At 38.5% G+C, this 15,436-nt stretch overlaps 1 protein-coding gene across 2 annotated transcripts in view; it reads right to left on the bottom strand.

Moving 5' to 3' along the window:
• The window catches only part of col27a1b (collagen, type XXVII, alpha 1b), a 67,590-nt gene that overhangs the window by 34,943 nt on the left and 17,211 nt on the right, over positions 1-15,436 (bottom strand). For both annotated transcript variants that reach the window (XR_006012141.1, XM_042000614.1), the window contains exons 6-11: positions 13,378-13,431; positions 13,229-13,282; positions 4,331-4,375; positions 2,248-2,301; positions 1,067-1,111; positions 132-185 (exon numbers count right to left, since the gene is read on the bottom strand). Coding sequence is in view for 1 of the 2 variants with exons in the window: in XM_042000614.1 (XP_041856548.1) it covers positions 132-185; positions 1,067-1,111; positions 2,248-2,301; positions 4,331-4,375; positions 13,229-13,282; positions 13,378-13,431 (306 nt within the window). In the remaining variant the exon portion in view is untranslated. The remainder of the gene's footprint in view (positions 1-131; positions 186-1,066; positions 1,112-2,247; positions 2,302-4,330; positions 4,376-13,228; positions 13,283-13,377; positions 13,432-15,436) is intronic.

Raw genomic sequence — 15,436 nt, 5'->3', positions numbered from 1 at the left:
GAGGGGACTGAATACTGATTTAGTGAAATCAGCCTCAAGTGTATCATTTCTGCAGCGATGAAATGTATTCCAACGCCATCATTTTGGCCCATGGACAGTCATAATGCAGGCCTGAAGTCATTTATACTCACTCTCTCTCCATCAGGACCAGGAAAGCCAAAAAGCCCAGAGATGCCAATGTGACCCTGAATAGATGAATGAAAAAGATGGAGGAGCAGATAAGGTACAGACAGAAGGAAAGGCAAAAAAACAAAAAAAAGGAGGATAGGTGGACACAATGAGACTGAGGAAAGATGACAGATGTTCAGGGCCAATAGATGTCAATGTCACTAACAAATTCTCTTTTAAAGACTTCTCTTTCAGTTCTGACAGGCTTTAGTAACAGTGGACTTGTCTTGAAGAACCAAGCCTTGAAGCAAGTGTATATGCCCATGGACTGCATGGTGCTGGCTTCCACGATGTAGTCCAAGGGCACATACCCTCCCATCAGGGATCTCTGAAGACCTTGGAGCAAAACCTGCTCAGCGGAAAAGCAGAAATAACAATGGCATTAAATTTGAAGCTTCCATCTGACAGCATAATGGTTACACTCTCCAGCAGAGTTGAACAGTTTTACGACATTTGGCCAAGAAAACTTTATTTTACACACTAACCAAACCATCTGTCATCGAAGAGTTAACAAAGGGAGATGAATGCTGTTTATGACATTGGCCTTTTTTTATGTACCCACACTGGTTAGGGAGGCATTTCACAGTTCATTTAAGGAAGTGAAAGTTCAACAGAGTTATTATACAGAGAATAAACAGCCTTTTCTCCAACGTGGCTGCCAGAGGAAGTTGAGTGAGGGTGCACAACCGGAATATAAAACACAAATACAAGGAAATCTTGTGGGAGATTTACAGTATTTATAGCATTTTGGTTAAAGACAGTTATCAAACTTGACTACTTTGAAGGCAAAGTTTCACTTCCCGATTAAACACACTACTTTCAACAGTCTAAATTTTGAAAAATATAAAAGTATAAAAAAAATATAAAAAAGCTAAAACTCTCAAAAATATTTACTTACCATGATTCCTTTTGGTCCCATTCTTCCTACAGGCCCTGGTAAGCCCTAATGTAAGAGACAATAAAACATATGTATATGGTTAAACAAATGTATGAGCTCATTTCTTGTCTGACTTATGCTCTGATTGTGGTTATGTTAATTTAAAAGGTAACACACAAGTTAAATTGAAGGGAATAAGCAAGAAGTGGCATCATGGCTGACATATGCATGGCTAACACCTCAACACAACAGCGTTCCCATTCATTTCTCAGGGATGCTTGTAGCCCATTCCCAGTGCAGATAATCTCTTCTTGCAAGTCTCAGCTCAGAAGAACTCCCCACAGCATCTCCACATAAACATGCAGCTTTAGTGATTCACAACCGATAAATGGTAGGCGGTGCTAAAACCTAATCCATCACACATCATTAAGTGTCTAAAGGGAGCAGAGTTCTGACGTAGTAAGTGTGTTAATGCTGCGAGACTGACTCAGCTTTATCTTAAAAACTCAGGGACAAAAGCGAGTGAACAGTCATCCATCTGTTTTTGGAGTTTAATTTCACTTAAAGCCAAGAGGGAACAGATTTTAATTGCAAAAGAGTACTAAGTTCTCTACCTGATATCTTAAATTCAACACTATTCCAACAGTTGGGGCAAGGAATAACATTCACAGTTGGGAGGAAAAGAGTATTTGTACCCAAGGAGCTATGGCTTTAGTTACACTATTACCATTTCTCTCTTCAGGGTAGTGCTTGCTATGGAAGCCTGTTGACATTTTATTTCCTCACTAGACCAGGAGCACCTATCGCTAAATGCCACCACAGGTCCTACTCAACACATCTGCAGTGGCCTTCCTCCATTCATTCACCTGCAGCTAATTTTTCATTTGGATTTACCAAATTAGGTTTCATGAGGCTGATGCTGGAGGCTTAGATTTTTTTTTTGTATTCAACATCTTTAGATATTATTCCTAGTTTGATTTAAAAAAAAAACAAAAACAACATACAACAATTCAAGATTTCAACCCTCCCTTCATTTCCCATAAAATTGATCATTTTCCTAAATTTACTCATTCAAAATAGAGGTGATATTTACAGTCTTCATTTACTGTTGCATCTATTGTTAGTGTGTGTTTACGTGTGTGTGTGTGTGTGTGTGTGTGTGGCCCTGCTCAATCAGCACCGCAACACTAGATTTACTGCACCTGCCTGCCAGGATAGCCTTTGGCCCCAGGGCTTCCATCATCTCCCCGCTCACCCTGTGGAGACAAAGACAGTATAGAAATCAGTATTAGAGGACAAGACTGCAGGCAGGAAAGGGCAGCAAAAATGGACTGAAAGATGGAAGAAAGGGCGTATTTCTTTTCCACAAATATGCATCTTTTATGCACACATGGTTTTTGTTGTATCCTCACTAAGTTAAGAAAGCAAAATTGAAAGCAACTGCTGCGTTTATGAAGTAATAATAGCTAGTTGATCCAATTATGGATTTTAAACCTCCCCACTTTTCAATGAAGCCTCTTTGTTTAGTCTCGTCAGTGTTGCTGAAAGAAAATGACACCACCACAGACATTGGCACACAAACCATTCTATTAATCTGACAGTAAGTGTGATTACAATGTGGTCAAGCCAGATGCTGTTATGGCTTCTGTGAGAACAGTTTTGCATAATACATTCTTCCTCATCAATGCATAGTTTTATACACAACTCACTCCTTCCTCATGCTGAGACCAAACCAAAATGCATGTATGGGAAAAGCAAAAGAGGGTTAAGTAGTTAAGGCATACAAGAAAATCTTATAGTTCACATGGTTTATTTAAAGCAGACCATGTTCATTGTACACTGGAATTAGTTACTGTTTGTTTAGGTACTCTCAGGGTCCTTTGAAAACTGAATAGTTAAGATGTTGAGAGACAAACGTGGCGATGAGTCAGAGAATCAGTGGTCAATACAATAAGCCTACAATGCTGCATATCAGTTTAACACTGAAATAATAGCCATGAGTTATAATGCATTTCAATTTTTATATTTTTTATTCATTTATTCTTGTTCACCCTGAAAAACCTGCAGTACATTTAGAATATTAAAAAAATACTTTACAATATAACTATAAACTCTGAGCTAGTAGTTGAAATTAAATGCAACATTGGCATACAACGATGCAAATACTACTAGGCACATCCTTGCAAACAGCAGAGGGCTATATTTTAGGCATGTACTTCATACAAGCTTCTGTGCCATTAATCCACAAATTCGGGTGCAGGTGGAGAGGGGTGGTAATATGTCAATAAACTTATCATCAGCAAAAGATGGGGACAGAAACTGCTGGCTGATGCACACAGAAACCTGACAGGGCCATTTTTGGCATGTTGGTGGAGAATTTCTTTCCTGTATTGTTTCTGTTCTAATCAAACGTACTGAAACAGAGGAAAGAGAAAGTTTTTTTTAATCCTTTTCTACTGTGACATGGCACATTCCTCGAAGTGACCTGTGCATTTTGAACTATTTAGTCCACTTAAACCTATGCCAAAAAATATATTGCAGTTTTCCTACCAATATTCCTAAACTACAAATATTCAATTTTGAGACACCACTGCTCCTTTTTTAAAGACAGCAAAGTGTATGTGTTCATGTTTTCTCTGTGTCACTCTTCTCTCGCTTGTGCTGTAGCTATAAATAAAGAGTTTCAGGGAAACTATTTTAAACCCTCATCTCTTCACTTTGAGCACATATATGCTGAAATAGATCCTTCTATCCATTTTTTATGTCCACTTTCAGGGGAGATTATCCCAGCTGCCATCAGTTTGAAGAACAGCCTGCAGCAAGGCCCTCCTTGTTTAGAATCATCAATTAATCTAACTTGAATATGTAAAATTTCACACAGCTGAGCTCTAGTAACACTTTCTTCATGTGAGACAACAGTGCTAACTCTCATATAGTTATCCAAAAAAAAGATCATACATATTTTGCAGCAAACACAGTAAAATGTGATATAAAATACAGGGAAAATGTTATAGGCACGAAAAATCCAACATAGATTCTGTAAAACATAATTCCAAGTTCCAAGTGTTTTTCTTTTATTATTTGTTATTTATTATTCATTAGCTGATTGCCCAAGTAACTGTTGTATTTTTTAGCTAATTTTTATGCTGCAAATTGTAAGCAGGTAATGTTTGTTTATACAGCTCTTTTCACAGGTTTCTGTTCTGACAGTCCCCCAGTTGGGGGAACCTGGGTTTTTAAATGTTTTAATGCTTATTTCTTTAAAAAGGAAAACAAAATACTCACAGGTTCACCTGGGAGACCAGAAGAACCAGGGTGGCCCTTTTGACCCTGTTGATAGAGAAATAAACAAATCAAGGGTTTGGCAAATCAAACTGAAAATACTGCAATGCATTTTATCTATTACCATGAAATAACAGAGAAGTACAGAACAGTGAGTGTGACAAGTGATGAGACAAACCCTCAGCCTATGACTGAAACATACTGAAGTAAGCCAGAAACATTGTTCCTGGTTAGAACCATGTCTTAAATAGCAAATTTAATCTATTAGATTCAGGGTCCAACAATCTAATAAAGCCAGACTGGCAAACTTTGTTGTGCAGAAGTGAATTCTAAAATTAAATATTGAGATCAGAGTGGACCTATGCGCTTTGGAAAGAAATTTTAAAATATGATATTCTGAGACTGTAGTGTGAGGTTATAAGTTTGTTTCTTTAACTAATTGTTTTATTTTATTTTGTTTTGTGATGCTGCAGATGATGAACTTGTCTGACAATAAAATATCATGGCCACAGTCATAATGTGGTATTGAAAGAACTTAATGCAAGTTTTGGATAAAAAATAGTCAAGTTAAATATTTTTGTTGCTGCACTGCACTGCAGGAGCTGGGATTATTTAGAAAGATTTTCAAATTGAGAACTTAATTTGTTGGCTTCTAAAAAGGTTCAATAAAAGAAATAAAATCTGGAAAGCTTAGTTTTAAAGCCTCCATGGGAAGGGAAATGTAATAGCTGGGAAAGTAATAGACCACTTATCAGCACTACTGACTGCTCAACCCTGAGTAAAACACTTCTATACAATTTCCTCACAAGAACAATACAAGCTCTATTTATTAAGGTAGCACAGCGACTTGATTTTGTGTTTATCTAATCGTTGCCACTTCTGCAGTCTGACAAAACCATTTAGAAAAGTCTTTCATTAATAAAACCAGTGAACCAATTAGGTAGTAAATCCTGAAACCCCAAAAGGGTAATTGATGGTCATCTTCATGCACGGTGGTCTCAAATGAGCATGCCAGCTGGTCATAAAATGTACTAATCTTATCACAATCAAGACATACAGAAGCATAGATAGAGTTGTTTAAATCCATCTCTGAGGAATGAACACATCTGTCCTCTCAAGTGTAAAATCATTTGCCACCAGCTGTGTTGGCCTATTGGCAGCAGAGCAAATAAACAACAGGCGACAAAGACTGAAAAAATAGAATTAGTGTAAACAAATAAGTCTCCAGACAATGTACCTGCAAATCTCTTTTCAGGCTATATGAGAATTAAACTCTATTTACACAAATGGACTGTGAGATTTTTGGAAGTGCTTATGTAAAGTCATTCTTGGAAAGCTGTTTCACTGAGTCCGTGCACATCTCAATGCAGTATTGTAAAATTCAACTTAGTTTGAGACTTTGAAACAGGATTTGACTGATTTCAATACAGGTTGTAATTGGGTTCCTTGTGCCCTTCTACCTTTTGAGTGGGGAAAAAATAAGAAGCTATTTCTATGTGGAGGGATTCGACAATGAAATCAGAAAATTGATCTTTTCCTAACCCTTTTAATGTTCTCACTAATAAAAAAGCCTAGAAAAAATGTTTGCATGTTTTCATTTCCTTGGAAAAGATAATAAGAATCAGTGGTTTTTAACAAATGATTGAGATAACAGTAAACATTATAATAACAAGAGTTAATAGTTAAATGTGAAAAACAATTATTTGCTTGTTATTACATTCCAAAACCAAGTGCAAGAGATGGTGCAGGTTTACTCAACAAATTTTAATACAACTCATGATACTCACCAAAAAATTAGCTCTAAATAAAAAGCAAACCAGGATAGCTTAGCACAAAGGGTACATAAAACAGATTTAGGTTGGTCTGTGCTTAACAAATATCAACATTAATGTGGTATCTTAAAAAAAAACTATTAAAAACTTCTTTCATAGAAAGCCTGGTGTGTTTAACAGTTTAACTTAATTGTATTGTTTTCCCTCTAGTCTGTGGTCGTTAGTTTCTCTGGAATCTTGCTAACAGTAGCCTTCTGGTTCTTTTGGGGATTATGAAATGTTTACAAAGCCGAATTTCATGAAATTTGTTAACAATTGGAGCTTGGCAAAATGAAAAACTTATTTAATTTGGGTTAAGATCTGAGTCAGTTTCATTAAAAATTAAAATACAGCACTAGGCTTCTTGGAGATGTTCCACTGTATTTCAGTGTGCTGCGACATAGCGCTCCAGTGCTTCATTTTTAAAAAATGTTTTTATTTTTTTATTTATTTTTTTTTTTTTAATGTCATGTTTTTATAATCTCTGCTGGGAATGTCCCATGTCAGAAAGAGTTTCAACTCCCATCTCTAGCAGAGCTTCAACCATGTCCCAAGTGAGACAGGAGACAGTGAGTCAGAGTAAGCTGTGTTACGTGCCTCTATTGTTGTGGCAGCCAATTGAAGCTGTGGCCATAACGTCGTGGGTGCCAATCGTGGAGGAAACTTGTTTGTGGATACCAGCAGTGAGGGATGCTGTCAAGCTGAAGGAGGAGTTCTATCGGGCCTTTTTGCCCTGTGGGACTCCAAAGGCAGCTGATGGGTATCAGCAGGCTAAGTGAAACACTGCTTCAACGGTCGCTGAGGCAAACACTTGGGCATTGGTGGAGTTATGATAGGCCACGGAGAATGGCTTCCGGACAGCTTCAAGGAGATTCTGGTCCACCATCCGATGGTTCAGGAGGGAGAAGCAGTGCTCCATCAACACTGTGTACAGTGGGAATGGGGGGCTGCTGACCCTGACTTGGGACGTTGTTGGTCAGTGGAAGGAATACTTGGAAGACCTCCTCAATCCCACAGACACGCCTTCTGATGAGGAAGCAGAGTCACGGGACCCCGGCGTGGGTTCTCCTATCTCTGGGGTCAATTTCACTGAGGTGGCAAAAAAGCTCTTCGGTGGAAGGGTAGATGAGATCATCCTGGAGTTCCTTAAGGCTTTAGGTGCTGTAGGATTGTCCTGGTTGAAACACCTCTGCAGCATCGCATGGACATCAGGAACAGTGTCTCTAGACTGGCAGACAAGGATGGTGGTTCCCCTTTTTGAAAAAGAGGGACCGGAGGGTGTGTTCTAACTACAGGGGATCACACTCCTCAGCCTCCCTGGTAAGGTCTATTCAGGGGTCCTGGAGAGGAGGGTCCTTTGGATAAATGTGTGTAGTGTGGTTTTTGTTCCAGTTGTGGAACAGTGGACCAGCTCTACAGCCTCTTGGGGTCTTGGAGGGGGCATTGGAGTTCGTCAAACCAGTCTACATGTGCTTTGTGGACTTGGAGAAGACGTTTGATCGTGTCCCCTGCAGACTACCGTGTGGGGTACTCCAGGAGTATGAAGTGCCAGACCCGCTTGTACGAGCTGTCCGGTCCCTATACGACCGGTGCCAGTAAGTTGGATTCATTTCTGGTGAGGGTTGGACTCTGCCAAGGTTGCCCTTTGTAACCGATTCTGTTCATAACTTTTACGTACAAAATTTCTAGATGCGGCATAGGTGTTGAGGGGATCTGGTTTGATGGCCTAGGATTGGGTCTCTGTTTTTTGCAGATGATGTGATTCTGTTGGCTTCATTGGGTCATGATGTTCAACTCTTGCTGGAGTGATTGCCAGCTGAGTGTGAAGCAGCTGGAATGAGAATCAGGTCATGGTTCTCAACTGGAAAAGAGTGGAGCGTTCTCTCCAGGTTGGGAATGAGGTCCTGCCTTAAGTGGAGGAGTTCCAGTATCTCGGGGTCTTGTTCATGAGTGAGGGAAGGATGGAATGGGAGATCAACAGTCGAATTGATTCATCATCTGCAGTGATGCAGAGTCTGCATCCGTCTGTCGTGGTAAAGAAGGAGCTGACAATGTCAAGGCTAGATCACCGGAGCTGTCAACGGATCCTCTTTTTTTCACTCAACTGGCAAACCAGTCAAAGAGCACTTTATTTAAGCTGTTTTAGCCTGCCCTCCTTAGCTACCTACTTTACAAAACTTTTTGCAGCCCAACACTTGATCACACTGGATTTTACTTAATAATCATGTTTACTGTCAGTGATGCCTGTTCTGCTTGACTGATGCACTCTCTCAGTCAGGCATCCAACAAATCATGGAAGGGTAGGGAGGCCCGGAAATAGAGTCATACAGCCAAATATCAATTACTGAAAATGGTTGTCAGAATAAAACAGTCTTGACTGAGGTTTAGTTTCTGTTTGACAATGCTTTGGTTACACAATGGGAATTAATTGATGGGCACAATGACAGCTCAGACAGTACTGAAGCAAAGTAAAACAGACAGGCCAGAAAGTAGTGGGAAAATCTTGCTGACAAGCTCAGTTATTTCTTTCATTTAAAAAAAAAGCCATTTTTAGTCCAGTGTGTAATCTTTACTAAAAACTTCCATTAATAATTTACAATTATAGCATTTCACAAAATATATCACAACCACCCATGGCTAATTATCACAGATTAAATCTTTTACCAGTACTCAAATGTTGTTCATTATTCCAATAACCTCAAAAAGAAATGAACACCAATATATTTTTTTTCCTCTTTTCTTTTCTTTTTTAAAAATCCAAAAATCCAGCGACCCTGCCAACAACTTTTGCACACAGATTGAAGCCAGATGCTGGCCCACTGGACACAATAATTCTCTCAGACACTGTTGTAATCTAGTTCTCCTCATTATTTGTCTATTTATCTACAGACAGGCAGAGAGTTGGAAATATTTGATGGGGCATTTGGGAGAAAATGAGTCCCCTGCAGGAACAAAAGAAAAAAAAATGTGCTTCGGCCTTCCAGGCAAAGCCAATTCAGTTGAGTACAGTGAAAAAAAAAAAAAAGGCTGCCCCTGATGTATGCGTATGTATGAACAACTTTCATGGTTCTATAAATCTACTCTATGACACAAAGATGGCAAAAGAGCACATTCTCAATTAGTTCTCCCTCCTTATAAAAAGCAAACAGTTTAATTACTGTGACTCAAACCAGATAAACACAGCAGCCAACAAAGTGTAAACTGAGGCAACAGCACTGCCTCTAACAGTGTCTTCTTACAGAGTAAGAACAGACTGCACCTGGCAGACAATAGAAATACACCATAGTTCATAAACATTTTCTTTATATCAGAACTTTTATAAATTAGTCAGCAGATACAGCAAATGAGAATGTTCTGTCAAAGCTGAGAAGTGTGTGTGTGTGTGTGTGTGTGTGGTGGGGGGACGACGCACTGGTAGTACACCTCATAATAATTGAGCAGTGTGCCAAATAGAAAAAAAGTCTAAGCTGGCAGTGTAAACATCATTCTGATCCAAAATTGGTAATACTCCCCACACTGTTTTGGGTTTGACACACATGTACACGAGTCCACTCTTACTTTACAGTGCAGACCACTGACTGACTCCTAGGCAACCTTCCCATTACATCTTTACACATTTCCCACAGTGAGGAGGGCTTTTTCTGGCAGCGAGCCAGGAACTGAGCAGAAAACTCAGCGAAAATGGTCTATCAGGCTGCAGAAGGTCAAAGTTTTACTGGCTGGTTAGACAGCAAGAAAGAAAACCTTGAGCTTTAGCTACGGTTGCTCGTGGAAGCAAAATTCGGTTTTATATGGAGTTTTGGCCTTTTTTTATACATATATATATATATATATATATAAACCTGAGTCTCAAGAACAGCTGCAAGCAATTAGGTGTCTGGTGGCCTTGTCTTGTCTTTTGTTTTTTTTTTTTCCTCTCTTTTTTTCCACACTGCACTTGAAGGATTTAAATGGATGTCAGCTGTTACTTGCACACACAAGTCTTAAAGGTTAACACAGATTTGCAACAGAAGAATCTGAATCCCACCTGAACTGATCAGAAGAACATGAAAAGGCTCATCCTCACCCAGCAAATGTCCACAAGAACCATAAATCAGCAGGGAAAAGTTCAGCTTTTCCCCCTGACACAATGTTCCATGACTTACAAGACAAGAGGACATCTTGCTTTTTTCATTTTTTATTTTATTTTATTTTTTATTTTTTTAAGTTAAGTTGGGCCCTCCCTTCTTCCACAATGAATAGAGGAACCTTGAACACCACAGATGGGCTTTCACAGTCAGTCTGATTACAAAACACACGGCTGGAGCTCCCTCCAAGGCATCGTTTCATTCATGCTATTGTTTCAAAAAATGAGGATGGGGCATGTGTGCATGCATCTTAGGGAGAAATTAAGCTGCATAGAGAGATGTAGTCACTTCTCATTCTCTTTTATCTGGCATTCAAATCCTGACCTTACTATAACCTTCTATTGGTTTACTGATTTAAAGATTCTACTTGTTTCTTTACTTTAGAGTATAAACTGAAAAAAGTTAGGTGCAGTTTTAAAGGGAGTGCTGTCATCATGAGACTTTTTGCTTTCTTTCTGAACCCAAACACCTCTTAAACACAATAAAAGGTAACAGATCAGCAACTCCTGCAAAGTTTTCTTTTCTCCCTTTAAATTTTATCCTCAGTACTACATCCTGTTTATTCACTTCCCTACCTGCTTAAAATAAATTCCCTATCCCCTAGTATAAATTAATTTTAGAATTTGGGTGTCAGTGGGGAGCTTTGGAGCCATGCACATGTTTAAGGCTGGTTCATTCTCCCAAATAAGATAGACAAATGTTGCAAATTAAAGTGCACATTGTCCAATTCTCCAGGAATGAGGTCAGTGAAGACAGATAAAGATGGTATGAGCTTAAGCAGGAGAGCTTGTCAGACAGCCACAGTAACACAAAGCGAGCAGTCTCCTGTTTTGTATTTTTCTTATTTTAGGAATTATACAATATCCTTGTCAAAACTGTAAAGACAGACAACATTTGTCAAAATTATAACTATTAATTACTTTTTCATAAAACTGTTTCATAAAACTTACGATAAATCAGTCAAGCTTTTTAAAAGAGACAGCCATTACTATCCAGAAGTCATAAGCCATTGCACATTTCTTTATACAGTATAATAAAACATTTGCAAACATAAACAGTTTTCAGAAATAATTCTCCAGACTTCTTGAATGACATTTCTAAGCTCATCTTTGGATGCTGGCTCTGTTTTGTTGTTTATTGTCAAGATGAGCCCACACTTATTTAAAAATGTTGAGGTCCGGGCGGGGAGGATTAATCACTCCATACGACCCGCTGCCACTCATTTTCAGTCCAGATCTTGTATCATTAGGTATACCTTAAACCTTTTCTTCCTGTTTATCTTCCTTGAGAATGACTTCTTAGCAGCTACTCTTTCATTGAGACCATTTCCGATGAGGCCTCAGTGAACAGTAGATGAGTCAACTGAAGGTCGAGATGCATCTCTCATCTTTCTAATCTGTTGCTGATATTTTATTAGACCTGCTGCTTCTTTTGTCTTCCACTTGCCCATTTTTCCTAAAATATATTAAAGACTCGCTGCACGTTGCACTGATATATGCCACGTTTTCAGCAAATAGCTTTTTAGAACCCACCCTGTTGTTATGTGGTATTTTTCAAATGTGCAGCTAAAGAAATGAGAACAAACGATGTGCCGTTGCAAAAGGCTGCGAGTAACAATATGCCTGTAGGTACTTTTTAAAATAGTTTCTTTGCCATGTTTTGTGTAGACATGTGCCTCATCTCAAGGCACTTTACAGACATAATCAATTCAAGCCAATTGATTAAGATCGAACTGAAACAAATCCACATTAGTCCAGTTAATAATAGCTGTGTTCATACAGGCCAATTCATAAATAATAATAGCCTATCTAAGACACAACTAGGGATTGTATTAACTCGTGTCTTTGATTCAATCTGCCATCCTGAGCATGCTTCACAAAGTGGCGTCACAAACAAAAACACATTCATCAAAAAAGGTCAGTTACAAGGATTGGACAGAAAGAGGCAAAAAACAGCCAATGATTGTAACAAAATCTGGCTCCTTGTCAGCTAAATATAAAAAAATTGCGGGGTGGTCCCAAACTTTTGCAGATTACATATACAGGATTTTTTGTATCTTTAGGGAGAACAAATGCAAATCAGAGAAACTTATATGAAAGAAAACTTAGCAAAATAGACTATCTTATAGAATATGCATTGCTACACGTGAATAAGTGGGAAATATACAAATAAGCACGTCTTGTGAAACTACTTTGTTAAAGCTATTTTTTAAAAAAAAAAGTAAGTCAGTAATAGTTTAACATTGTATTTTCACACTATGCAGAGTGAGAAATCCCAACAGATGCTGACCCATTTGACAAGTGTAATTACTGCGCAGGGCTTGGAAACAGGCCAAGGATAAAATGCACAAGGCCACAGAGAAAACACTCAGCTGCAAAGCGTCATTCTTTGCCAGGACAACGCAGCAAACGAGGATACTGCTGAGAAAGTCAAACAGCATAGATCTTGAGCAGGATCATATCACAGAACTAACCCACATTTCTAACTTGTCCTACTTTTCAGAGGAGCTGCTCTCCAGAGAGTGTGTGACATAACATTTAGATGAAGCAAGTAAAACCTTTCACACAGTGATCTTTGTTTTCCCCCCTCAGATGCCTTTTATCATATTATAGACCTGCAACACTGATGATGTAACAGCCCTGATATCCAAACCTCTAATAATCCGGCCCACATGGGAGCCAGGTGCGCTTCTTGACGCCTGCATTGTGTTCGACTGCTTTCCAAGCAAGAGCTCAAACATCCATGTTTGGCTAGACTCTGAACAAGACATTTTGGGATTTGCTGCTTTTAAAAAGGTAGTTCAGTGCACAATGATTTATTACTCTTCAATATAAATAACTTGACTGGTCCATTAACTGGACTTGAGCCAGTACACTGTGAAAACTTTTAGTTACTTCTAGATAAATTGTAACAAAAAAAAAAAGCAAAAATGCAAAAACGCATACAAAACTTCTTTTTTATACCTTTCGTCCATCTTGTCCAGGCAGTCCAGGGGGACCCATGATACCAGGCTCTCCCTGAAAAGAATAATTAAGTCACAATCATTCAGCCAACAAATTGATGTAACTGTGTTTTATAATACTCAGGTTAAGAAGGATGATGACATGCATACTTTTTGTCCTTTCAGGGCTTGACCATGGGACATTCCAGGATCTCCTTTCTGTCCCTGGAACACACAAAAAAACAGGAAACATACTTTTAAAGACACAAGAGGTTTTCTCATCTAAATCCACACTCATTAAATACTTTCCAAAGCATTCCTTCTTACAGTAAGCAGTGAAAGTTGAAGTTTACGTTGCATTTATGGTATCAAAGCCTAATGAGTTCCTTGTCTTTATGAGTTGAGTCTACTGGTTGTATTTACTCAAACGTGCAGTCCGTTTATTCCTGCCTGTGACTCGGTTTACAGCAACCCAGCAAGGAGGGATGGGGAGAGATCACATACATTCTTTTCCCTTTTTGGGCAGTGGGAATCCTGTCAGTGCAGTCTGGGTCAGCATTGGAAGAGGAAAAGCAGCCCAGTAATCTATTTGTGCAATTACAACGTGAGAGTTTCAAGGAGAAACAGATCATTTCCGGCTTTTGTGCTTATCCCAAACGGAAACAAATGAATAGAAATGTTATCTAATTGAGTCGGCTGGACTGAAATCAAGCAACAGCTGACTGCAAATGTTCTGACATGTTCCACATGACAAATTGAGGTGAGAGTGTAGAAATAAATCATCCTGTGTTGTGACGCACTTTCAGCAATCCTGCAGCTAAAGCCTGATTTTAAAAGAAGTATAGAAATTGTTTATTTTATTGTCTGAACTTAGTTTAGCATTTATATATCTGGTAAAAGTGACCCAAAATCCTCTCTCTGTTGTATATCATCCTACCTAAACCTGCATTCTCATGTGCTGCTGCAGCTTGGCATTCATAGGTGAACAGCTGTTAACAGTTCTAAAAGCTTGATAATATTTTTACATAATCAATGCAGCCATACAGTTCCGTTTTAAATCTGTTGCTAGGCAAATTGCAGCAGCTGATATTTGGGCATCATCTTGTCTCAATAAGTTCTTATTACATCAATTTAAAGGCAAATATTCAGTGCAAAATTCTGCAAAATTACAAGAGGTTTACATCAAGATGGTTTATTTTTCAGAGAACAATGTCAGATCAGTCTGTAGTTTGAGGTTTGTGTGTCAAACTCAGCCAGCCCTGGTTTTCAATTTGGCTCCAGGAGACACATTTACATAAAATAAGACTCATGGTTTCTCCCTGTTTAAAGCAGCCCAAAGCATGGTATCAATTATGTGTTTTCTAACATTTGATGATGCTTAAATTTAGTGCATTTAAATGGATTAGGTACAGACTTGAAATACGAGAAATATTTCCTTTGATTCCAACAAAGTCGAATGCAGAAGTCCACTTTGTGATAGCGCACTGACATATTACTGAGTTAAGAACCCACATTGTTAACAAAAGAATTCAGCTGGAAAATGTAGTGTGACGCAAGTACACACAAATTACTGAGAGAGAAGTACTTAAAACTCCTGTTTCTTCCATAAGAGAAACAAACGGATTTTTAAGAGGGTAGAAGGAGTCAAAAGGACACAAACTAACTGACATTACAAACATTTACAAAACCCACTTTATCTCATTCAGGGTCGCAGGACAAAAAAATACTCTTTAAACTGAGATTGTTTGAGGACTCTCACATATGAAGCATAAAAGAAGATGATGTACATATGTGTATTAAGCATGTTTGTTCCTATAAAAGCAACACTTTATGTTCCCATAAAGTATTTGCTGAATACAACAACCTGAACACTTAAGGGGGTTCATATTACATTATTAATACATTACTAAATGACTACTATTAGTCATTTAGCAGATACTTTTACTCAAAGCATAGTGGTTAGGCAGTAATGTTAAGGATCTTGCCTAAGGACCCAACTGAAAGGTGTTAATATTTGTCCCCTGGGGGAATCAAACTCTGGTCTCCCATGGGAAACAGATGCTCTGCCAACTGAGCTATCCAGCCACCCCATCATATACACTGCTACAGCTTTATTTCAACTCGGAGATGCATTCGAAAACATTCTTACAATGCCACCTAGCTCTGTAAAAAAAGGAAAAAGAGGCTGTGTAATACAGACAAATATAAAATGAGACACATTATAAGAACT

The sequence above is a fragment of the Melanotaenia boesemani genome, chromosome 11 (genome assembly GCF_017639745.1).
Source record: "Melanotaenia boesemani isolate fMelBoe1 chromosome 11, fMelBoe1.pri, whole genome shotgun sequence".
NCBI classification, from domain to species: Eukaryota; Metazoa; Chordata; class Actinopteri; order Atheriniformes; family Melanotaeniidae; genus Melanotaenia; species Melanotaenia boesemani.
This window is presented reverse-complemented; position numbering and strand designations above follow the sequence as displayed.